Raw genomic sequence first — 24,861 nt, forward strand, 5'->3', positions numbered from 1 at the left:
GAGGAAGTGTTTGTGTGCTGACCACAACCCACCATTCACAGCCCACTGCTCTTCTTAGGAGTGGAGGAAACAGGAGAGCTGTGAATAAAGGAATGGAAGGTGAGGCTGTGGGAAAAGAGCTGGGAACAAAGTCATTGTATCTCAGGTTTATGCGGCTGTTTCTCCCCATAGTGCTCTATTTTTCATTGGCAATAAGTTAAATGAATCTCCCCCAGATGAAGTCTGCTTTGCCTGTGATGGTAACTGGTAAGTAATCCCTCCCAGTTTTATCTCAACTCACAACATTTTTCAACTTTTCTCCTCATGCCCCATGGAGGAGGCAGAGGGATAAAGTAGCTAGATGGGTTTCTCAAAGCCAGCCAAGATTGCTGAGATATTTTTTGCAACAACTATGATAATCAACTGAGCCAGGAGTATTTGCTGGATGTTTGTTTTCCTAGTTTGATCCTGTGCCATCAAGAGCAGTCTCTTTCCACAATGTTGTATCCCTCAGAGGACAACAGGCAATGATGTCATGCCACCTTTCTGCTGGTGGGCTTGAGAACTAGGGGCAGGTTTACAGCCATGAACAGAGCACAGCCCATCAACTCTCCTGACATAGCCACAAATGAAGAAAGAGCCCCCAGGGGCCATGTGGGAGGAAAACTGTGAATGGGAGCTGCTGTGCCAGTGACGTGCTTTCTTCAGTCAGCTCTTCCTGACTCTGCTAGCAAAGGAATGCTAGCATGAGAACTGATTCCAGTGGAAAAACACCAGCTCCCTTGGATGTCTCAGATGCCCTTCAAATGTATTTCTTTCCCAAGCCACCCATCCCTCATTCCCCCGCTTTTTTTACCATGTTTCCCAATGAAAAAATACAATGCAAGGAGCTGCACCCACCCCTTCCTTCACCTTTTCCCTTAGGCAGACTTGAAGAGTTCCAACAGAAGGAAAGAGCACGCAGAGGCTCGGTCTTGGATGCTGCACAACTTTAATGAGACAAGAAGAAAAAAAGGTGGCTCACAGAGAACCATTGGGGAGGCACCAGGGGCAGGCAATCAGTTGTGATGGAGCTCTTGCAGGGTGTTCTCCTGCCATGCCCTGATGAGGGAGGGAGGCCAGCAGTTCCCTGTCAGGCTGGCAGTGGAGGTCAGACACAGCAAGGGGGAGAGAGACAGTAGAGTGGAAGAAGGAGGTAATGGCATGAAGCTCTATTGCATGTTCAGCACCATGAACTGAGGTCCTGGGAGGTTCTTGCAAGGGACACTGCCAGCAGCTTTAGCATGGCCTACATCTGTTGCCACAGTAGCGGCTGGTGATGCAGGAGAGGTCCACACCCCCGGAGTTGATGGGCACTCCATCACAGCTGAGGATGCTGCCAACAGCAGCAGAGGTGGAGGAGCCCACCACGGTGTTCTGTGGGAAGGAGCTGAGGATGGGTCCGGGCAGGGTCACCACCACGGGGGAGGGCTCAATGACAACGGTGGAGCTCTGGCACTGCCTGCAACAGGGCTCATTGCAGCTGCTGGCCAGAGGGGTTGGGCCACAGGGCTGGCAGCAGGGCTGGCACTGGTTGTAGCAGGACATGTCTCTGGGAGAGACGTTCACCTGGGAGACAGAAGAGGAGAAATTAAAGCACAGAGATGTATGAGAATCGGCACTGCATCCAACCGCATTGGAGTAAAGTATCTCAAAGCCTATCACATGTTGCCCAGCTCAAAGCCCAGGAGACACCTCAGCTAAGTCCCAGACTCCCTCTAGGAAGCTTCTTCTCTTCCCTTCCCTCTCCCATGAGAAGAAGCTCACCGCCCTGGGATAGCACAGCCCATATCACCCGAGACATACATAGAGGAGAGAACTGATCTTGGAGAAGGAGAAGGAGAAGGAGAAGGAGAAGGAGAAGGAGAAGGAGAAGGAGAAGAGGCTTTGCACTCACCTGATTCCCTAGGAGAAGGAGGCAAGAGAAGTGGATGAGGGAGCAGAGAGCTGGGCTGCCTTTTATAGTAGCCCTGCACTGCCTCAGGCCCAGAGGCACCCTGTTGAGAGTAATAATTTTCCCACAAGCTCCTGTCAAATTAAACCGTCCCAGGTAATGGTATGGGCTGTGTCTTGGTTTCCTGCACTTCTGCCTTTTCATTTCCTCCCTTCTGCCTCGTATTTTCCAAGATGAAGGCTTCTGTAAGTGCCGGGATGAAAGGTATGAGGATTTCCAGGTCTGAAAGACATCAGTGGAAGCAATGCTGTCTCTTCCCCACGTGCCCTCCATTTCTTCCTTTACTTGGCAAGAGGAAGGCCAAGACAACCTCCCTGCCCGTGCACGCCATCATCCCTTTATCAGTCCTCTTGGTGTGCAGTGATTCTGTCGACTGTGGTGGGACACAGGCTCCTCATGTGCAGGCCAATGCCAGATGAAATTCTGGAGCTTATTATCCTTCTTCCAAGTACGGCAGGCACATGGGGCAGAAAGGACAGCAAGAAAAGCTTCTGAAGGTGTGTCAGTGATACAGAAGAGGCCAGGGAAAATGTCTGTCCTCTACCGACAGAAAGGGAAGACCTGGTTACACAATATGGGGAAGGGTGAGGTACTTAAACACTTTTGCCTCAGTCTTCACTGAGAAGTGTTCAAGCTACTCAGATGGTCCTTGGGCTGTAGTACCTCTGCTCTGGAGACAGCTGTGAGAGATGGGGTTGTTCAGCCTGGAGAAGACAAGGCCACAAGCCGACAAGGCTCGGAACACCGAGCATCTTCTTGTATCTGAAAGGACCACAGGAAAGATGGGAAAGGACTTCTTACAATGGCCTGGACTGCTGAGATGAGGATGAATGGGGTTGAGCTGAAAGAGGGGAGATTTCCATGAGGCATTAGCAAGAAATACTTTGGTGTGTGGGTGATGAGACCATGGCTCAGGTTGCCCATAGAAGACAGGGATGCCCCATCCCTAGAAGTGTTCAAGGCCAGGTTGGATGGAGCTTGGAGTAGAATTGTCTAGTGGTATGTTTCCCTGCCCATGGCACAGAGCTGGGATTAGATGATCTTTAAGGTCTCTTCCAATCCAAGACAGACATTCTATGAAATTGAATCTCCAGAGCCTCTGCTCAGGCTTCCGACTGTCACCATCAGGACACGTCGGGGAACCCTGAGCAGGAGATTTCCTCCACAAAGGGACTCAGTCCACTTGCACGTTGCTAATGGAGACCTTAGGAAAGCACAGCCAGAAACAGTTTCCCATTTCATTACTTTGTGAAGCACACGGACAGGCTTTAAAACTGCATCGGCCGGCTACAGGCTTTCCTGGAGCTCCTCGTCGAGACCCCGTGCTTGCTTCACAGGACTCAGAACCTTTGGAGCTGAGGCCCAGGAGGAAGGTAACTGCTTGGAACTTGGACACTGTGACCACAGCCTGCAGGGATGACAGGTTCCTGCTTCAGGAGTGAGTCAGAAACTCATGGCATGAGGTGCCCTAAGGGCTGGAGGTCTGAGGTGAGGGAGAGCTGGCAGGAGACACTGGAGAGGCTCTGGGCTCCAGCCAGTCCCCAGAGAGCTCTCTGTGTCTCCAGGAGCTGACACAGCTCTTCAAACCCCATGGCCAGAGGCTTCAGAGGCACAGAGTGAAGGATCAGCCCTGTCTCCTGTCCCAGATGGGAAAATTCCAAAACGGGAACAAGCAAACAAACAAAACAACAAATATGAAAACTGCAAAACCAACCAACCAACGAAAAAAACAGCAACAAAAAAATCCTCCTAACAAAAGCTTCAAGAAAAAACAGCCAACAAAAAGTATCCTAACCACAAAAACAAAAGCAACAAGAAGAACACTCACCAAGTAATGCAAATCAAACCAAGACAAACACAGGAATGTCAAACGATTGTTCACCACCAACTGAGGCATGCTCAGCCAGTATTCCATCAATGCCAGCCTTCAACAAATTTGACTTCCTCGGATATACGGAGGGCATGATGCTGTAGGCTATGGAATATGCCTTTAGCCAGGTGGGATCAGCTGTCCCAGCGACTTGACTCAATGATCCCAAGGGTCTTTTCCAACCTGAAAGATTCTGCGATTCTACTCTGAAGGAATTCAACAATTTCACCACAAAGCAACCCACAGGAATGACAAACGTGCACATCATCTGATTGCACGGGATGCCACCAGCACTTGAGCTGAGACTTCTGCTTGTGCTGAGATCCATCATCCCTGGAAATGCCTCGATATCTCACAGTGGCACTTACAGCAGACTTCATATGGGCAAACACGTGACAGAAGGCAGGAAATGAAAAGTCAGCAGTAGTGCAGGAAACCAGGAAATGTCCCATACCATTACCTGGGATGCTTTGCATTTGAAAGGAGCTTGTCAGAGAAGCATTACTTCCCAACAGGTGCCTCTGGGCCTGAGGCAGTGCAGGGCTACTATAAAAGGCAGCCCAGCTCTCTGCTCCCTCATCCACTTCTCTTGCCTCCTTCTCCTTGGGAATCAGGTGAGTGCAAAGCCACTTCTCCTCCTCAACCTTCTAGACCAGCATTCTCATCAATGTATGTCTCGGGTGATATGGGCTGTGCTATCCAAGGGCTGGGAGCTTCTTCTCATGGGAGAGGGGAGGAGAGAGGAGGACTCTCACAGAGAGAGGCTGGGACTTAGTTGAGATGACTCCTGGGCTTTGAGCTGGGCAGCCTATGCTGAGCCTTGAAATATCTTGGCTCCAGTGTGATTGTGTGAAGTGCTGATTCTCATGCATCCCTGTGCTTTGCTTCTTCGTTACTCTCTCTCCCAGGTGAACCTCTCTCCCAGAGACATGTCCTGCAACGAGAAGTGCCAGCCCTGCTGCCAGCCCTGCTGCCAGCCCTGTGGCCCAACCCCTCTGGCCAGCAGCTGCAATGAGCCCTGTTGCAGGCAGTGCCAGAGCTCCATCGTTGTCATTGAGCCCTCCCCCGTGGTGGTGACCCTGCCCGGACCCATCCTCAGCTCCTTCCCACAGAACACCGTGGTGGGCTCCTCCACCTCTGCTGCTGTTGGCAGCATCCTCAGCTGTGATGGAGTGCCCATCAGCTCTGGCTGCTGTGACCTCTCCTGCATTGCCAGCTGCTACAGATGCCCCCCCTGCTGAACATCCTGGCAATGTCCCTGGCAAGAACCTCTCGGGACCTTAGAACACTCTGATGGAGAAGAGATGGAGCTTTGTGCTTTTGTATTTAGGACAGCTCTTCATCCCTGGCACCTCCTGCGAACAATGTAGGAAGCAGCCAGCGCGGGCTCTCTATAAGCATGGCCTAAGGCTACATCTCCTCTTTATATTCTCTTTGCTCTCTCCTTCCTTTCCTGTCTCTTTTCTTCCCGGTGCCAGCCTAGCAGGGGCCTTTTCACCTCCCTCTGTAGGGCAGGGAGAAGGACATCCTACAGGAACTCCACCACAGCCTCTTGGTGGCTGTCCCTGGTGCACCCTGTGAGCCTCTTCCTTTTCCTCTTTAGACTCATTAAAGTTGTGCTGCATCCAAGCCTGGGCCTCTGAGTCCTCCTTCCACCCGTGTCTCAGAATCTTCCTCCCAGTCTCAGAGGAAGACCTAGAAGAAGGGGAGGGTTGGACCCCCTGCAGTGGATTTTGTTTCACAGCCTTTCTTTTGGAGCTGATGTAGACATTCCTGGCTACTCCACAGGGGTGGGAATGGGAAAACAATCATGGCTGAGGAGGGCCCACCGCCTCATCTCTGCCTTCGTTTCTCCTCCATTACCTGAGTTATGGTCCATGGCCAGCACACATGGGCACAGGCAGATGAGAGAGGTACCTCAGACACTCCTTCAGCACCCGGTACAGCCCAGCCGTCCTCCAGGCATGAACATCTGAGGTAATTCACAAGTTGGGGTTGTTTTCAGCCCCACTCAGTTACACAATGCAGACCCCACTCACTGTGAAACAAATACACTCAGGAAACCCAGGCGGTCCCTGAGAGCACCCAGCACCCAAAGATCTACCATCTGGCCACCCCCCCCCCCCGCTGCTGGCAGACAGTTTTTGACTGGGCAGGTGGCATCAGAGCACAGAGCATTCCCACAGAGACTTAGGCTTCACACACCCTGACAATCCCTGCTATCTCGCGGATTAGTTCAGGTGCCCATCTTCCCTCTCCAAATGACTTCACTATTAAGGCTGTCATTCTGGTGTGCTATCAATTATACTTGACAGGTTCTTTTTAAACCTTGGCCTTCATCTCTCTGTAATCTTTTAGTCCTGGGATCCCTCAGGTGTCCATGGGCTCCTGGGTGCAGAAAAGGAAGTCCTACTGGGCTCAAAAGAGTGGCTCAGGCACATGGCATCCCATAGACCATGGGAGGGTCTCCTCTTGGTGCTCCAGATCACCATGGTGACTCTACATTTGAAGAGCACCACTGAGAGGATCAAGAAGTCCGTGAGAGCCAGCAAGAAGGGTGAAAACGACTGAGCCAGCAAGGAGGCAAGTCAAATTCTTTTCCTGGAGACAAAGAGTCGTCATGTTTTTTGATACAACAGTGGTGCTGTAGCATTCCTCCTGATGAGGAAGAGGAAATGCAGTAAAGTCGGCAGGTGCACACATGCACATTGCTCCACATGGCAATAATGAATGGGTTATTCCCTACCCAGATAAGAAGATACACCAAGAAAATAGTGGCACGTGGGTCCATGAACCAACCTTGAGAGGTCTGGGAAGCCATGGAGAACGACATCAGTGACAGGTGCCTTGTTCTCCTTTGCTACTGTCCAGGAACTGACCAGAACAAATCAGCAGCCCAGAGGAGAGTGAAGGAACAAAGCTGTGGTTCAACAGATCTATGATTTCTCCTGCTGCCTGAGGAACCAGCAGACACACTTGGCAGTGGGCAGAACACATTTACTGCAGGTAAAGGTCTGACCATGCTTGGGCTGAAGTCCAAGCAGTAGAAGAGAGGACCTGGCAGAATTCTGACCAACATTTCTGCTTTGCTGGAACAGACAATTGCCATGAAGCGGTTGACTGTTGCTGCACGTCCCTGTGTATGTGGTAAGCCCAGGGCGCACTTCTTTCCTAATTGCCTCCTTATTAATTGCCTACACCATGTACCCAAGGTGCCACTTGTCTATAATGTAGACCATCACTGGAGATCTCATCAAGTGTGATGAGGAACAGGTGAGAACTTTGGGTGAGAGTTGCAAAAGTCTTTGAAAAAGGGAGTTGAGCTAGGGTCAGACAACCACTAAGCAGAACATTCCGTGGAAGCAATACTGACCACTTTCTTTATGGACACATGAAACTAATGTACCGTGTTTCCCCGTGAAAAAACCCACTGCAGCGAGTCCCACCCTCCTGTTCCTTCATGTCTTCCTTTAGCAGATTTTGGAAAGAAAACTCAAAAGTCGAGACTTAGATGCAACAAAATTTTAATGAGATTAAGGAGGAAAAGGAGATGGCTCAAAGGGAAACCACTATCAGTGAAGAAGAGGCTGTGGTGCACCTCCTGCCAGATGGCCTCATTCCAGACCTGCAGAGAGAGGGAGGCCAAAAGATCACTGCCAGGCTGGCACTGGGAGACAAACACCAACAATGAGAAAGAGGAAGAGACTAATGCCACAGAGCAGTAAGAGAATGTTGCAGAGCTCTGTCTTCTGTCCGGCATCATGTCCTGAGGTCTTGGGAGGTTCTTGCCAGGGACACTGCCAGCAGCTTTAGCAAGGGGGGCATCTTCTGCCACAGTAGCGGCTGGTGATGCAGGAGAGGTCCACCCCCCCGGAGCTGATGGGCACTCCACTTGAGCTGAGGATGCTGCCAACAGCAGCAGAGGTGGAGGAGCCCACAGCGGTGTTCTGTGGGAAGGAGCTGAGGATGGGTCCGGGCAGGGTCACCACCACGGGGGAGGGCTGGATGACAATGGTGGAGCTCTGGCACTGCCTGCAACAGGGCTCATTGCAGCTGCTGGCCAGAGGGGTTGGGCCACAGGGCTGGCAGCAGGGCTGGCACTGGTTGTAGCAGGACATGTCTCTGGGAGAGACGTTCACCTGGGAGACAGAAGAGGAGAAATTAAAGCACAGAGATGTATGAGAATCGGCACTGCATCCAACCGCATTGGAGTAAAGTATCTCAAAGCCTATCACATGTTGCCCAGCTCAAAGCCCAGGAGACACCTCAGCTAAGTCCCAGACTCCCTCTAGGAAGCTTCTTCTCTTCCCTTCCCTCTCCCATGAGAAGAAGCTCACCGCCCTGGGATAGCACAGCCCATATCACCCGAGACATACATAGAGGAGAGAACTGATCTTGAAGGAGAAGGAGAAGGAGAAGGAGAAGGAGAAGGAGAAGGAGAAGAGGCTTTGCACTCACCTGATTCCCTAGGAGAAGGAGGCAAGAGAAGTGGATGAGGGAGCAGAGAGCTGGGCTGCCTTTTATAGTAGCCCTGCACTGCCTCAGGCCCAGAGGCACCCTGTTGAGAGTAATAATTTTCCCACAAGCTCCTGTCAAATTAAACCGTCCCAGGTAATGGTATGGGCTGTGTCTTGGTTTCCTGCACTTCTGCCTTTTCATTTCCTCCCTTCTGCCTCGTATTTTCCAAGATGAAGGCTTCTGTAAGTGCCGGGATGAAAGGTATGAGGATTTCCAGGTCTGAAAGACATCAGTGGAAGCAATGCTGTCTCTTCCCCACGTGCCCTCCATTTCTTCCTTTACTTGGCAAGAGGAAGGCCAAGACAACCTCCCTGCCCGTGCACGCCATCATCCCTTTATCAGTCCTCTTGGTGTGCAGTGATTCTGTCGACTGTGGTGGGACACAGGCTCCTCATGTGCAGGCCAATGCCAGATGAAATTCTGGAGCTTATTATCCTTCTTCCAAGTACGGCAGGCACATGGGGCAGAAAGGACAGCAAGAAAAGCTTCTGAAGGTGTGTCAGTGATACAGAAGAGGCCAGGGAAAATGTCTGTCCTCTTCCGACAGAAAGGGAAGACCTGGTTACACAATATGGGGAAGGGTGAGGTACTTAAACACTTTTGCCTCAGTCTTCACTGAGAAGTGTTCAAGCTACTCAGATGATCCTTGGGCTGTAGTACCTCTGCTCTGGAGACAGCTGTGAGAGATGGGGTTGTTCAGCCTGGAGAAGACAAGGCCACAAGCCGACAAGGCTCGGAACACCGAGCATCTTCTTGTATCTGAAAGGACCACAGGAAAGATGGGAAAGGACTTCTTACAATGGCCTGGACTGCTGAGATGAGGATGAATGGGGTTGAGCTGAAAGAGGGGAGATTTCCATGAGGCATTAGCAAGAAATACTTTGGTGTGTGGGTGATGAGACCATGGCTCAGGTTGCCCATAGAAGACAGGGATGCCCCATCCCTAGAAGTGTTCAAGGCCAGGTTGGATGGAGCTTGGAGTAGAATTGTCTAGTGGTATGTTTCCCTGCCCATGGCACAGAGCTGGGATTAGATGATCTTTAAGGTCTCTTCCAATCCAAGACAGACATTCTATGAAATTGAATCTCCAGAGCCTCTGCTCAGGCTTCCGACTGTCACCATCAGGACACGTCGGGGAACCCTGAGCAGGAGATTTCCTCCACAAAGGGACTCAGTCCACTTGCACGTTGCTAATGGAGACCTTAGGAAAGCACAGCCAGAAACAGTTTCCCATTTCATTACTTTGTGAAGCACACGGACAGGCTTTAAAACTGCATCGGCCGGCTACAGGCTTTCCTGGAGCTCCTCGTCGAGACCCCGTGCTTGCTTCACAGGACTCAGAACCTTTGGAGCTGAGGCCCAGGAGGAAGGTAACTGCTTGGAACTTGGACACTGTGACCACAGCCTGCAGGGATGACAGGTTCCTGCTTCAGGAGTGAGTCAGAAACTCATGGCATGAGGTGCCCTAAGGGCTGGAGGTCTGAGGTGAGGGAGAGCTGGCAGGAGACACTGGAGAGGCTCTGGGCTCCAGCCAGTCCCCAGAGAGCTCTCTGTGTCTCCAGGAGCTGACACAGCTCTTCAAACCCCATGGCCAGAGGCTTCAGAGGCACAGAGTGAAGGATCAGCCCTGTCTCCTGTCCCAGATGGGAAAATTCCAAAACGGGAACAAGCAAACAAACAAAACAACAAATATGAAAACTGCAAAACCAACCAACCAACGAAAAAACAGCAACAAAAAAATCCTCCTAACAAAAGCTTCAAGAAAAAACAGCCAACAAAAAGTATCCTAACCACAAAAACAAAAGCAACAAGAAGAACACTCACCAAGTAATGCAAATCAAACCAAGACAAACACAGGAATGTCAAACGATTGTTCACCACCAACTGAGGCATGCTCAGCCAGTATTCCATCAATGCCAGCCTTCAACAAATTTGACTTCCTCGGATATACGGAGGGCATGATGCTGTAGGCTATGGAATATGCCTTTAGCCAGGTGGGATCAGCTGTCCCAGCGACTTGACTCAATGATCCCAAGGGTCTTTTCCAACCTGAAAGATTCTGCGATTCTACTCTGAAGGAATTCAACAATTTCACCACAAAGCAACCCACAGGAATGACAAACGTGCACATCATCTGATTGCACGGGATGCCACCAGCACTTGAGCTGAGACTTCTGCTTGTGCTGAGATCCATCATCCCTGGAAATGCCTCGATATCTCACAGTGGCACTTACAGCAGACTTCATATGGGCAAACACGTGACAGAAGGCAGGAAATGAAAAGTCAGCAGTAGTGCAGGAAACCAGGAAATGTCCCATACCATTACCTGGGATGCTTTGCATTTGAAAGGAGCTTGTCAGAGAAGCATTACTTCCCAACAGGTGCCTCTGGGCCTGAGGCAGTGCAGGGCTACTATAAAAGGCAGCCCAGCTCTCTGCTCCCTCATCCACTTCTCTTGCCTCCTTCTCCTTGGGAATCAGGTGAGTGCAAAGCCACTTCTCCTCCTCAACCTTCTAGACCAGCATTCTCATCAGTGTATGTCTCGGGTGATATGGGCTGTGCTATCCAAGGGCTGGGAGCTTCTTCTCATGGGAGAGGGGAGGAGAGAGGAGGACTCTCACAGAGAGAGGCTGGGACTTAGTTGAGATGACTCCTGGGCTTTGAGCTGGGCAGCCTATGCTGAGCCTTGAAATATCTTGGCTCCAGTGTGATTGTGTGAAGTGCTGATTCTCATGCATCCCTGTGCTTTGCTTCTTCGTTACTCTCTCTCCCAGGTGAACCTCTCTCCCAGAGACATGTCCTGCAACGAGAAGTGCCAGCCCTGCTGCCAGCCCTGCTGCCAGCCCTGTGGCCCAACCCCTCTGGCCAGCAGCTGCAATGAGCCCTGTTGCAGGCAGTGCCAGAGCTCCATCGTTGTCATTGAGCCCTCCCCCGTGGTGGTGACCCTGCCCGGACCCATCCTCAGCTCCTTCCCACAGAACACCGTGGTGGGCTCCTCCACCTCTGCTGCTGTTGGCAGCATCCTCAGCTGTGATGGAGTGCCCATCAGCTCTGGCTGCTGTGACCTCTCCTGCATTGCCAGCTGCTACAGATGCCCCCCCTGCTGAACATCCTGGCAATGTCCCTGGCAAGAACCTCTCGGGACCTTAGAACACTCTGATGGAGAAGAGATGGAGCTTTGTGCTTTTGTATTTAGGACAGCTCTTCATCCCTGGCACCTCCTGCGAACAATGTAGGAAGCAGCCAGCGCGGGCTCTCTATAAGCATGGCCTAAGGCTACATCTCCTCTTTATATTCTCTTTGCTCTCTCCTTCCTTTCCTGTCTCTTTTCTTCCCGGTGCCAGCCTAGCAGGGGCCTTTTCACCTCCCTCTGTAGGGCAGGGAGAAGGACATCCTACAGGAACTCCACCACAGCCTCTTGGTGGCTGTCCCTGGTGCACCCTGTGAGCCTCTTCCTTTTCCTCTTTAGACTCATTAAAGTTGTGCTGCATCCAAGCCTGGGCCTCTGAGTCCTCCTTCCACCCGTGTCTCAGAATCTTCCTCCCAGTCTCAGAGGAAGACCTAGAAGAAGGGGAGGGTTGGACCCCCTGCAGTGGATTTTGTTTCACAGCCTTTCTTTTGGAGCTGATGTAGACATTCCTGGCTACTCCACAGGGGTGGGAATGGGAAAACAATCATGGCTGAGGAGGGCCCACCGCCTCATCTCTGCCTTCGTTTCTCCTCCATTACCTGAGTTATGGTCCATGGCCAGCACACATGGGCACAGGCAGATGAGAGAGGTACCTCAGACACTCCTTCAGCACCCGGTACAGCCCAGCCGTCCTCCAGGCATGAACATCTGAGGTAATTCACAAGCTGGGGGTGTTTTCAGCCCCACTCAGTTACACAATGCAGACCCCACTCCCTGTGAAACAAATACACTCAGGAAACCCAGGCGGTCCCTGAGAGCACCCAGCACCCAAAGATCTACCATCTGGCCACCCCCCCCCCCCGCTGCTGGCAGACAGTTTTTGACTGGGCAGGTGGCATCAGAGCACAGAGCATTCCCACAGAGACTTAGGCTTCACACACCCTGACAATCCCTGCTATCTCGCGGATTAGTTCAGGTGCCCATCTTCCCTCTCCAAATGACTTCACTATTAAGGCTGTCATTCTGGTGTGCTATCAATTATACTTGACAGGTTCTTTTTAAACCTTGGCCTTCATCTCTCTGTAATCTTTTAGTCCTGGGATCCCTCAGGTGTCCATGGGCTCCTGGGTGCAGAAAAGGAAGTCCTACTGGGCTCAAAAGAGTGGCTCAGGCACATGGCATCCCATAGACCATGGGAGGGTCTCCTCTTGGTGCTCCAGATCACCATGGTGACTCTACATTTGAAGAGCACCACTGAGAGGATCAAGAAGTCCGTGAGAGCCAGCAAGAAGGGTGAAAACGACTGAGCCAGCAAGGAGGCAAGTCAAATTCTTTTCCTGGAGACAAAGAGTCGTCATGTTTTTTGATACAACAGTGGTGCTGTAGCATTCCTCCTGATGAGGAAGAGGAAATGCAGTAAAGTCGGCAGGTGCACACATGCACATTGCTCCACATGGCAATAATGAATGGGTTATTCCCTACCCAGATAAGAAGATACACCAAGAAAATAGTGGCACGTGGGTCCATGAACCAACCTTGAGAGGTCTGGGAAGCCATGGAGAACGACATCAGTGACAGGTGCCTTGTTCTCCTTTGCTACTGTCCAGGAACTGACCAGAACAAATCAGCAGCCCAGAGGAGAGTGAAGGAACAAAGCTGTGGTTCAACAGATCTATGATTTCTCCTGCTGCCTGAGGAACCAGCAGACACACTTGGCAGTGGGCAGAACACATTTACTGCAGGTAAAGGTCTGACCATGCTTGGGCTGAAGTCCAAGCAGTAGAAGAGAGGACCTGGCAGAATTCTGACCAACATTTCTGCTTTGCTGGAACAGACAATTGCCATGAAGCGGTTGACTGTTGCTGCACGTCCCTGTGTATGTGGTAAGCCCAGGGCGCACTTCTTTCCTAATTGCCTCCTTATTAATTGCCTACACCATGTACCCAAGGTGCCACTTGTCTATAATGTAGACCATCACTGGAGATCTCATCAAGTGTGATGAGGAACAGGTGAGAACTTTGGGTGAGAGTTGCAAAAGTCTTTGAAAAAGGGAGTTGAGCTAGGGTCAGACAACCACTAAGCAGAACATTCCGTGGAAGCAATACTGACCACTTTCTTTATGGACACATGAAACTAATGTACCGTGTTTCCCCGTGAAAAAACCCACTGCAGCGAGTCCCACCCTCCTGTTCCTTCATGTCTTCCTTTAGCAGATTTTGGAAAGAAAACTCAAAAGTCGAGACTTAGATGCAACAAAATTTTAATGAGATTAAGGAGGAAAAGGAGATGGCTCAAAGGGAAACCACTATCAGTGAAGAAGAGGCTGTGGTGCACCTCCTGCCAGATGGCCTCATTCCAGACCTGCAGAGAGAGGGAGGCCAAAAGATCACTGCCAGGCTGGCACTGGGAGACAAACACCAACAATGAGAAAGAGGAAGAGACTAATGCCACAGAGCAGTAAGAGAATGTTGCAGAGCTCTGTCTTCTGTCCGGCATCATGTCCTGAGGTCTTGGGAGGTTCTTGCCAGGGACACTGCCAGCAGCTTTAGCAAGGGGGGCATCTTCTGCCACAGTAGCGGCTGGTGATGCAGGAGAGGTCCACCCCCCCGGAGCTGATGGGCACTCCACTTGAGCTGAGGATGCTGCCAACAGCAGCAGAGGTGGAGGAGCCCACAGCGGTGTTCTGTGGGAAGGAGCTGAGGATGGGTCCGGGCAGGGTCACCACCACGGGGGAGGGCTGGATGACAATGGTGGAGCTCTGGCACTGCCTGCAACAGGGCTCATTGCAGCTGCTGGCCAGAGGGGTTGGGCCACAGGGCTGGCAGCAGGGCTGGCACTGGTTGTAGCAGGACATGTCTCTGGGAGAGACGTTCACCTGGGAGACAGAAGAGGAGAAATTAAAGCACAGAGATGTATGAGAATCGGCACTGCATCCAACCGCATTGGAGTAAAGTATCTCAAAGCCTATCACATGTTGCCCAGCTCAAAGCCCAGGAGACACCTCAGCTAAGTCCCAGACTCCCTCTAGGAAGCTTCTTCTCTTCCCTTCCCTCTCCCATGAGAAGAAGCTCACCGCCCTGGGATAGCACAGCCCATATCACCCGAGACATACATAGAGGAGAGAACTGATCTTGAAGGAGAAGGAGAAGGAGAAGGAGAAGGAGAAGGAGAAGGAGAAGGAGAAGGAGAAGAGGCTTTGCACTCACCTGATTCCCTAGGAGAAGGAGGCAAGAGAAGTGGATGAGGGAGCAGAGAGCTGGGCTGCCTTTTATAGTAGCCCTGCACTGCCTCAGGCCCAGAGGCACCCTGTTGAGAGTAATAATTTTCCCACAAGCTCCTGTCAAATTAAACCGTCCCAGGTAATGGTATGGGCTGTGTCTTGGTTTCCTGCACTTCTGCCTTTTCATTTCCTCCCTTCTGCCTCGTATTTTCCAAGATGAAGGCTTCTGTAAGTGCCGGGATGAAAGGTATGAGGATTTCCAGGTCTGAAAGACATCAGTGGAAGCAATGCTGTCTCTTCCCCACGTGCCCTCCATTTCTTCCTTTACTTGGCAAGAGGAAGGCCAAGACAACCTCCCTGCCCGTGCACGCCATCATCCCTTTATCAGTCCTCTTGGTGTGCAGTGATTCTGTCGACTGTGGTGGGACACAGGCTCCTCATGTGCAGGCCAATGCCAGATGAAATTCTGGAGCTTATTATCCTTCTTCCAAGTACGGCAGGCACATGGGGCAGAAAGGACAGCAAGAAAAGCTTCTGAAGGTGTGTCAGTGATACAGAAGAGGCCAGGGAAAATGTCTGTCCTCTTCCGACAGAAAGGGAAGACCTGGTTACACAATATGGGGAAGGGTGAGGTACTTAAACACTTTTGCCTCAGTCTTCACTGAGAAGTGTTCAAGCTACTCAGATGATCCTTGGGCTGTAGTACCTCTGCTCTGGAGACAGCTGTGAGAGATGGGGTTGTTCAGCCTGGAGAAGACAAGGCCACAAGCCGACAAGGCTCGGAACACCGAGCATCTTCTTGTATCTGAAAGGACCACAGGAAAGATGGGAAAGGACTTCTTACAATGGCCTGGACTGCTGAGATGAGGATGAATGGGGTTGAGCTGAAAGAGGGGAGATTTCCATGAGGCATTAGCAAGAAATACTTTGGTGTGTGGGTGATGAGACCATGGCTCAGGTTGCCCATAGAAGACAGGGATGCCCCATCCCTAGAAGTGTTCAAGGCCAGGTTGGATGGAGCTTGGAGTAGAATTGTCTAGTGGTATGTTTCCCTGCCCATGGCACAGAGCTGGGATTAGATGATCTTTAAGGTCTCTTCCAATCCAAGACAGACATTCTATGAAATTGAATCTCCAGAGCCTCTGCTCAGGCTTCCGACTGTCACCATCAGGACACGTCGGGGAACCCTGAGCAGGAGATTTCCTCCACAAAGGGACTCAGTCCACTTGCACGTTGCTAATGGAGACCTTAGGAAAGCACAGCCAGAAACAGTTTCCCATTTCATTACTTTGTGAAGCACACGGACAGGCTTTAAAACTGCATCGGCCGGCTACAGGCTTTCCTGGAGCTCCTCGTCGAGACCCCGTGCTTGCTTCACAGGACTCAGAACCTTTGGAGCTGAGGCCCAGGAGGAAGGTAACTGCTTGGAACTTGGACACTGTGACCACAGCCTGCAGGGATGACAGGTTCCTGCTTCAGGAGTGAGTCAGAAACTCATGGCATGAGGTGCCCTAAGGGCTGGAGGTCTGAGGTGAGGGAGAGCTGGCAGGAGACACTGGAGAGGCTCTGGGCTCCAGCCAGTCCCCAGAGAGCTCTCTGTGTCTCCAGGAGCTGACACAGCTCTTCAAACCCCATGGCCAGAGGCTTCAGAGGCACAGAGTGAAGGATCAGCCCTGTCTCCTGTCCCAGATGGGAAAATTCCAAAACGGGAACAAGCAAACAAACAAAACAACAAATATGAAAACTGCAAAACCAACCAACCAACGAAAAAACAGCAACAAAAAAATCCTCCTAACAAAAGCTTCAAGAAAAAACAGCCAACAAAAAGTATCCTAACCACAAAAACAAAAGCAACAAGAAGAACACTCACCAAGTAATGCAAATCAAACCAAGACAAACACAGGAATGTCAAACGATTGTTCACCACCAACTGAGGCATGCTCAGCCAGTATTCCATCAATGCCAGCCTTCAACAAATTTGACTTCCTCGGATATACGGAGGGCATGATGCTGTAGGCTATGGAATATGCCTTTAGCCAGGTGGGATCAGCTGTCCCAGCGACTTGACTCAATGATCCCAAGGGTCTTTTCCAACCTGAAAGATTCTGCGATTCTACTCTGAAGGAATTCAACAATTTCACCACAAAGCAACCCACAGGAATGACAAACGTGCACATCATCTGATTGCACGGGATGCCACCAGCACTTGAGCTGAGACTTCTGCTTGTGCTGAGATCCATCATCCCTGGAAATGCCTCGATATCTCACAGTGGCACTTACAGCAGACTTCATATGGGCAAACACGTGACAGAAGGCAGGAAATGAAAAGTCAGCAGTAGTGCAGGAAACCAGGAAATGTCCCATACCATTACCTGGGATGCTTTGCATTTGAAAGGAGCTTGTCAGAGAAGCATTACTTCCCAACAGGTGCCTCTGGGCCTGAGGCAGTGCAGGGCTACTATAAAAGGCAGCCCAGCTCTCTGCTCCCTCATCCACTTCTCTTGCCTCCTTCTCCTTGGGAATCAGGTGAGTGCAAAGCCACTTCTCCTCCTCAACCTTCTAGACCAGCATTCTCATCAGTGTATGTCTCGGGTGATATGGGCTGTGCTATCCAAGGGCTGGGAGCTTCTTCTCATGGGAGAGGGGAGGAGAGAGGAGGACTCTCACAGAGAGAGGCTGGGACTTAGTTGAGATGACTCCTGGGCTTTGAGCTGGGCAGCCTATGCTGAGCCTTGAAATATCTTGGCTCCAGTGTGATTGTGTGAAGTGCTGATTCTCATGCATCCCTGTGCTTTGCTTCTTCGTTACTCTCTCTCCCAGGTGAACCTCTCTCCCAGAGACATGTCCTGCAACGAGAAGTGCCAGCCCTGCTGCCAGCCCTGCTGCCAGCCCTGTGGCCCAACCCCTCTGGCCAGCAGCTGCAATGAGCCCTGTTGCAGGCAGTGCCAGAGCTCCATCGTTGTCATTGAGCCCTCCCCCGTGGTGGTGACCCTGCCCGGACCCATCCTCAGCTCCTTCCCACAGAACACCGTGGTGGGCTCCTCCACCTCTGCTGCTGTTGGCAGCATCCTCAGCTGTGATGGAGTGCCCATCAGCTCTGGCTGCTGTGACCTCTCCTGCATTGCCAGCTGCTACAGATGCCCCCCCTGCTGAACATCCTGGCAATGTCCCTGGCAAGAACCTCTCGGGACCTTAGAACACTCTGATGGAGAAGAGATGGAGCTTTGTGCTTTTGTATTTAGGACAGCTCTTCATCCCTGGCACCTCCTGCGAACAATGTAGGAAGCAGCCAGCGCGGGCTCTCTATAAGCATGGCCTAAGGCTACATCTCCTCTTTATATTCTCTTTGCTCTCTCCTTCCTTTCCTGTCTCTTTTCTTCCCGGTGCCAGCCTAGCAGGGGCCTTTTCACCTCCCTCTGTAGGGCAGGGAGAAGGACATCCTACAGGAACTCCACCACAGCCTCTTGGTGGCTGTCCCTGGTGCACCCTGTGAGCCTCTTCCTTTTCCTCTTTAGACTCATTAAAGTTGTGCTGCATCCAAGCCTGGGCCTCTGAGTCCTCCTTCCACCCGTGTCTCAGAATCTTCCTCCCAGTCTCAGAGGAAGACCTAGAAGAAGGGGAGGGTTGGACCCCCTGCAGTGGATTTTGTTTCACAGCCTTTCTTTTGGAGCTGATGTAGACATTCCTGGCTACTCCACAGGGGTGGGAATGGGAAAACAATCATGGCTGAGGAGGGCCCACCGCCTCATCTCTGCCTTCGTTTCTCCTCCATTACCTGAGTTATGGTCCATGGCCAGCACACATGGGCACAGGCAGATGAGAGAGGTACCTCAGACACTCCTTCAGCACCCGGTACAGCCCAGCCGTCCTCCAGGCATGAACATCTGAGGTAATTCACAAGCTGGGGGTGTTTTCAGCCCCACTCAGTTACACAATGCAGACCCCACTCCCTGTGAAACAAATACACTCAGGAAACCCAGGCGGTCCCTGAGAGCACCCAGCACCCAAAGATCTACCATCTGGCCACCCCCCCCCCCCGCTGCTGGCAGACAGTTTTTGACTGGGCAGGTGGCATCAGAGCACAGAGCATTCCCACAGAGACTTAGGCTTCACACACCCTGACAATCCCTGCTATCTCGCGGATTAGTTCAGGTGCCCATCTTCCCTCTCCAAATGACTTCACTATTAAGGCTGTCATTCTGGTGTGCTATCAATTATACTTGACAGGTTCTTTTTAAACCTTGGCCTTCATCTCTCTGTAATCTTTTAGTCCTGGGATCCCTCAGGTGTCCATGGGCTCCTGGGTGCAGAAAAGGAAGTCCTACTGGGCTCAAAAGAGTGGCTCAGGCACATGGCATCCCATAGACCATGGGAGGGTCTCCTCTTGGTGCTCCAGATCACCATGGTGACTCTACATTTGAAGAGCACCACTGAGAGGATCAAGAAGTCCGTGAGAGCCAGCAAGAAGGGTGAAAACGACTGAGCCAGCAAGGAGGCAAGTCAAATTCTTTTCCTGGAGACAAAGAGTCGTCATGTTTTTTGATACAACAGTGGTGCTGTAGCATTCCTCCTGATGAGGAAGAGGAAATGCAGTAAAGTCGGCAGGTGCACACATGCACATTGCTCCACATGGCAATAATGAATGGGTTATTCCCTACCCAGATAAGAAGATACACCAAGAAAATAGTGGCACGTGGGTCCATGAACCAACCTTGAGAGGTCTGGGAAGCCATGGAGAACGACATCAGTGACAGGTGCCTTGTTCTCCTTTGCTACTGTCCAGGAACTGACCAGAACAAATCAGCAGCCCAGAGGAGAGTGAAGGAACAAAGCTGTGGTTCAACAGATCTATGATTTCTCCTGCTGCCTGAGGAACCAGCAGACACACTTGGCAGTGGGCAGAACACATTTACTGCAGGTTAAGGTCTGACCATGCTTGGGCTGAAGTCCAAGCAGTAGAAGAGAGGACCTGGCAGAATTCTGACCAACATTTCTGCTTTGCTGGAACAGACAATTGCCATGAAGCGGTTGACTGTTGCTGCACGTCCCTGTGTATGTGGTAAGCCCAGGGCGCACTTCTTTCCTAATTGCCTCCTTATTAATTGCCTACACCATGTACCCAAGGTGCCACTTGTCTATAATGTAGACCATCACTGGAGATCTCATCAAGTGTGATGAGGAACAGGTGAGAACTTTGGGTGAGAGTTGCAAAAGTCTTTGAAAAAGGGAGTTGAGCTAGGGTCAGACAACCACTAAGCAGAACATTCCGTGGAAGCAATACTGACCACTTTCTTTATGGACACATGAAACTAATGTACCGTGTTTCCCCGTGAAAAAACCCACTGCAGCGAGTCCCACCCTCCTATTCCTTCATGTCTTCCTTTAGCAGATTTTGGAAAGAAAACTCAAAAGTCGAGACTTAGATGCAACAAAATTTTAATGAGATTAAGGAGGAAAAGGAGATGGCTCAAAGGGAAACCACTATCAGTGAAGAAGAGGCTGTGGTGCACCTCCTGCCAGATGGCCTCATTCCAGACCTGCAGAGAGAGGGAGGCCAAAAGATCACTGCCAGGCTGGCACTGGGAGACAAACACCAACAATGAGAAAGAGGAAGAGACTAATGCCACAGAGCAGTAAGAGAATGTTGCAGAGCTCTGTCTTCTGTCCGGCATCATGTCCTGAGGTCTTGGGAGGTTCTTGCCAGGGACACTGCCAGCAGCTTTAGCAAGGGGGGCATCTTCTGCCACAGTAGCGGCTGGTGATGCAGGAGAGGTCCACCCCCCCGGAGCTGATGGGCACTCCACTTGAGCTGAGGATGCTGCCAACAGCAGCAGAGGTGGAGGAGCCCACAGCGGTGTTCTGTGGGAAGGAGCTGAGGATGGGTCCGGGCAGGGTCACCACCACGGGGGAGGGCTGGATGACAATGGTGGAGCTCTGGCACTGCCTGCAACAGGGCTCATTGCAGCTGCTGGCCAGAGGGGTTGGGCCACAGGGCTGGCAGCAGGGCTGGCACTGGTTGTAGCAGGACATGTCTCTGGGAGAGACGTTCACCTGGGAGACAGAAGAGGAGAAATTAAAGCACAGAGATGTATGAGAATCGGCACTGCATCCAACCGCATTGGAGTAAAGTATCTCAAAGCCTATCACATGTTGCCCAGCTCAAAGCCCAGGAGACACCTCAGCTAAGTCCCAGACTCCCTCTAGGAAGCTTCTTCTCTTCCCTTCCCTCTCCCATGAGAAGAAGCTCACCGCCCTGGGATAGCACAGCCCATATCACCCGAGACATACATAGAGGAGAGAACTGATCTTGAAGGAGAAGGAGAAGGAGAAGGAGAAGGAGAAGGAGAAGAGGCTTTGCACTCACCTGATTCCCTAGGAGAAGGAGGCAAGAGAAGTGGATGAGGGAGCAGAGAGCTGGGCTGCCTTTTATAGTAGCCCTGCACTGCCTCAGGCCCAGAGGCACCCTGTTGAGAGTAATAATTTTCCCACAAGCTCCTGTCAAATTAAACCGTCCCAGGTAATGGTATGGGCTGTGTCTTGGTTTCCTGCACTTCTGCCTTTTCATTTCCTCCCTTCTGCCTCGTATTTTCCAAGATGAAGGCTTCTGTAAGTGCCGGGATGAAAGGTATGAGGATTTCCAGGTCTGAAAGACATCAGTGGAAGCAATGCTGTCTCTTCCCCACGTGCCCTCCATTTCTTCCTTTACTTGGCAAGAGGAAGGCCAAGACAACCTCCCTGCCCGTGCACGCCATCATCCCTTTATCAGTCCTCTTGGTGTGCAGTGATTCTGTCGACTGTGGTGGGACACAGGCTCCTCATGTGCAGGCCAATGCCAGATGAAATTCTGGAGCTTATTATCCTTCTTCCAAGTACGGCAGGCACATGGGGCAGAAAGGACAGCAAGAAAAGCTTCTGAAGGTGTGTCAGTGATACAGAAGAGGCCAGGGAAAATGTCTGTCCTCTTCCGACAGAAAGGGAAGACCTGGTTACACAATATGGGGAAGGGTGAGGTACTTAAACACTTTTGCCTCAGTCTTCACTGAGAAGTGTTCAAGCTACTCAGATGATCCTTGGGCTGTAGTACCTCTGCTCTGGAGACAGCTGTGAGAGATGGGGTTGTTCAGCCTGGAGAAGACAAGGCCACAAGCCGACAAGGCTCGGAACACCGAGCATCTTCTTGTATCTGAAAGGACCACAGGAAAGATGGGAAAGGACTTCTTACAATGGCCTGGACTGCTGAGATGAGGATGAATGGGGTTGAGCTGAAAGAGGGGAGATTTCCATGAGGCATTAGCAAGAAATACTTTGGTGTGTGGGTGATGAGACCATGGCTCAGGTTGCCCATAGAAGACAGGGATGCCCCATCCCTAGAAGTGTTCAAGGCCAGGTTGGATGGAGCTTGGAGTAGAATTGTCTAGTGGTATGTTTCCCTGCCCATGGCACAGAGCTGGGATTAGATGATCTTTAAGGTCTCTTCCAATCCAAGACAGACATTCTATGAAATTGAATCTCCAGAGCCTCTGCTCAGGCTTCCGACTGTCACCATCAGGACACGTCGGGGAACCCTGAGCAGGAGATTTCCTCCACAAAGGGACTCAGTCCACTTGCACGTTGCTAATGGAGACCTTAGGAAAGCACAGCCAGAAACAGTTTCCCATTTCATTACTTTGTGAAGCACACGGACAGGCTTTAAAACTGCATCGGCCGGCTACAGGCTTTCCTGGAGCTCCTCGTCGAGACCCCGTGCTTGCTTCACAGGACTCAGAACCTTTGGAGCTGAGGCCCAGGAGGAAGGTAACTGCTTGGAACTTGGACACTGTGACCACAGCCTGCAGGGATGACAGGTTCCTGCTTCAGGAGTGAGTCAGAAACTCATGGCATGAGGTGCCCTAAGGGCTGGAGGTCTGAGGTGAGGGAGAGCTGGCAGGAGACACTGGAGAGGCTCTGGGCTCCAGCCAGTCCCCAGAGAGCTCTCTGTGTCTCCAGGAGCTGACACAGCTCTTCAAACCCCATGGCCAGAGGCTTCAGAGGCACAGAGTGAAGGATCAGCCCTGTCTCCTGTCCCAGATGGGAAAATTCCAAAACGGGAACAAGCAAACAAACAAAACAACAAATATGAAAACTGCAAAACCAACCAACCAACGAAAAAACAGCAACAAAAAAATCCTCCTAACAAAAGCTTCAAGAAAAAACAGCCAACAAAAAGTATCCTAACCACAAAAACAAAAGCAACAAGAAGAACACTCACCAAGTAATGCAAATCAAACCAAGACAAACACAGGAATGTCAAACGATTGTTCACCACCAACTGAGGCATGCTCAGCCAGTATTCCATCAATGCCAGCCTTCAACAAATTTGACTTCCTCGGATATACGGAGGGCATGATGCTGTAGGCTATGGAATATGCCTTTAGCCAGGTGGGATCAGCTGTCCCAGCGACTTGACTCAATGATCCCAAGGGTCTTTTCCAACCTGAAAGATTCTGCGATTCTACTCTGAAGGAATTCAACAATTTCACCACAAAGCAACCCACAGGAATGACAAACGTGCACATCATCTGATTGCACGGGATGCCACCAGCACTTGAGCTGAGACTTCTGCTTGTGCTGAGATCCATCATCCCTGGAAATGCCTTGATATCTCACAGTGGCACTTACAGCAGACTTCATATGGGCAAACACGTGACAGAAGGCAGGAAATGAAAAGTCAGCAGTAGTGCAGGAAACCAGGAAATGTCCCATACCATTACCTGGGATGCTTTGCATTTGAAAGGAGCTTGTCAGAGAAGCATTACTTCCCAACAGGTGCCTCTGGGCCTGAGGCAGTGCAGGGCTACTATAAAAGGCAGCCCAGCTCTCTGCTCCCTCATCCACTTCTCTTGCCTCCTTCTCCTTGGGAATCAGGTGAGTGCAAAGCCACTTCTCCTCCTCAACCTTCTAGACCAGCATTCTCATCAATGTATGTCTCGGGTGATATGGGCTGTGCTATCCAAGGGCTGGGAGCTTCTTCTCATGGGAGAGGGGAGGAGAGAGGAGGACTCTCACAGAGAGAGGCTGGGACTTAGTTGAGATGACTCCTGGGCTTTGAGCTGGGCAGCCTATGCTGAGCCTTGAAATATCTTGGCTCCAGTGTGATTGTGTGAAGTGCTGATTCTCATGCATCCCTGTGCTTTGCTTCTTCGTTACTCTCTCTCCCAGGTGAACCTCTCTCCCAGAGACATGTCCTGCAACGAGAAGTGCCAGCCCTGCTGCCAGCCCTGCTGCCAGCCCTGTGGCCCAACCCCTCTGGCCAGCAGCTGCAATGAGCCCTGTTGCAGGCAGTGCCAGAGCTCCATCGTTGTCATTGAGCCCTCCCCCGTGGTGGTGACCCTGCCCGGACCCATCCTCAGCTCCTTCCCACAGAACACCGTGGTGGGCTCCTCCACCTCTGCTGCTGTTGGCAGCATCCTCAGCTGTGATGGAGTGCCCATCAGCTCTGGCTGCTGTGACCTCTCCTGCATTGCCAGCTGCTACAGATGCCCCCCCTGCTGAACATCCTGGCAATGTCCCTGGCAAGAACCTCTCGGGACCTTAGAACACTCTGATGGAGAAGAGATGGAGCTTTGTGCTTTTGTATTTAGGACAGCTCTTCATCCCTGGCACCTCCTGCGAACAATGTAGGAAGCAGCCAGCGCGGGCTCTCTATAAGCATGGCCTAAGGCTACATCTCCTCTTTATATTCTCTTTGCTCTCTCCTTCCTTTCCTGTCTCTTTTCTTCCCGGTGCCAGCCTAGCAGGGGCCTTTTCACCTCCCTCTGTAGGGCAGGGAGAAGGACATCCTACAGGAACTCCACCACAGCCTCTTGGTGGCTGTCCCTGGTGCACCCTGTGAGCCTCTTCCTTTTCCTCTTTAGACTCATTAAAGTTGTGCTGCATCCAAGCCTGGGCCTCTGAGTCCTCCTTCCACCCGTGTCTCAGAATCTTCCTCCCAGTCTCAGAGGAAGACCTAGAAGAAGGGGAGGGTTGGACCCCCTGCAGTGGATTTTGTTTCACAGCCTTTCTTTTGGAGCTGATGTAGACATTCCTGGCTACTCCACAGGGGTGGGAATGGGAAAACAATCATGGCTGAGGAGGGCCCACCGCCTCATCTCTGCCTTCGTTTCTCCTCCATT

General features: G+C 51.5%; 4 protein-coding genes and 4 pseudogenes across 4 annotated transcripts; 4 read left to right on the forward strand and 4 right to left on the reverse strand.

The window, feature by feature from the left end:
• Positions 1-953: 953 nt before the first annotated feature.
• On the reverse strand, positions 954-1,618 carry LOC139788397 (feather keratin Cos1-1/Cos1-3/Cos2-1). The gene has a single exon (XM_071728318.1). The coding sequence runs from the start codon at positions 1,564-1,566 to the stop codon at positions 1,258-1,260; it is 309 nt and encodes a 102-aa protein (XP_071584419.1). The 5' UTR covers positions 1,567-1,618; the 3' UTR covers positions 954-1,257.
• A 2,271-nt stretch (positions 1,619-3,889) lies between these two features.
• LOC139788339 (feather keratin Cos1-1/Cos1-3/Cos2-1-like) lies at positions 3,890-5,471 on the forward strand (annotated as a pseudogene).
• A 2,094-nt stretch (positions 5,472-7,565) lies between these two features.
• On the reverse strand, positions 7,566-8,927 carry LOC139788396 (uncharacterized). The gene is made up of 2 exons (XM_071728317.1): positions 8,301-8,927; positions 7,566-7,981 (listed from the first exon to the last, which is right to left on the reverse strand). Exons 1-2 carry the CDS (start codon positions 8,628-8,630, stop codon positions 7,652-7,654), a joined length of 660 nt encoding a protein of 219 aa, XP_071584418.1. The 5' UTR covers positions 8,631-8,927; the 3' UTR covers positions 7,566-7,651.
• Positions 8,928-10,273: 1,346 nt separating this feature from the next.
• On the forward strand, positions 10,274-11,855 carry LOC139788341 (feather keratin Cos1-1/Cos1-3/Cos2-1-like; annotated as a pseudogene).
• A 2,094-nt stretch (positions 11,856-13,949) lies between these two features.
• On the reverse strand, positions 13,950-15,323 carry LOC139788395 (uncharacterized). Its single transcript, XM_071728316.1, has 2 exons — positions 14,697-15,323; positions 13,950-14,365 (listed from the first exon to the last, which is right to left on the reverse strand). Exons 1-2 carry the CDS (start codon positions 15,024-15,026, stop codon positions 14,036-14,038), a joined length of 660 nt encoding a protein of 219 aa, XP_071584417.1. The 5' UTR covers positions 15,027-15,323; the 3' UTR covers positions 13,950-14,035.
• Positions 15,324-16,669: 1,346 nt separating this feature from the next.
• On the forward strand, positions 16,670-18,251 carry LOC139788342 (feather keratin Cos1-1/Cos1-3/Cos2-1-like; annotated as a pseudogene).
• A 2,094-nt stretch (positions 18,252-20,345) lies between these two features.
• LOC139788398 (uncharacterized) lies at positions 20,346-21,701 on the reverse strand. Its single transcript, XM_071728319.1, has 2 exons — positions 21,075-21,701; positions 20,346-20,761 (listed from the first exon to the last, which is right to left on the reverse strand). The coding sequence occupies exons 1-2, from the start codon at positions 21,402-21,404 to the stop codon at positions 20,432-20,434; spliced, it is 660 nt and encodes a 219-aa protein (XP_071584420.1). The 5' UTR covers positions 21,405-21,701; the 3' UTR covers positions 20,346-20,431.
• A 1,346-nt stretch (positions 21,702-23,047) lies between these two features.
• LOC139788343 (feather keratin Cos1-1/Cos1-3/Cos2-1-like) lies at positions 23,048-24,629 on the forward strand (annotated as a pseudogene).
• The last annotated feature ends 232 nt before the right edge of the window (positions 24,630-24,861 follow it).

This window comes from Heliangelus exortis, chromosome 29 (genome assembly GCF_036169615.1).
Source record: "Heliangelus exortis chromosome 29, bHelExo1.hap1, whole genome shotgun sequence".
Lineage (NCBI taxonomy): Eukaryota > Metazoa > Chordata > Aves > Apodiformes > Trochilidae > Heliangelus > Heliangelus exortis.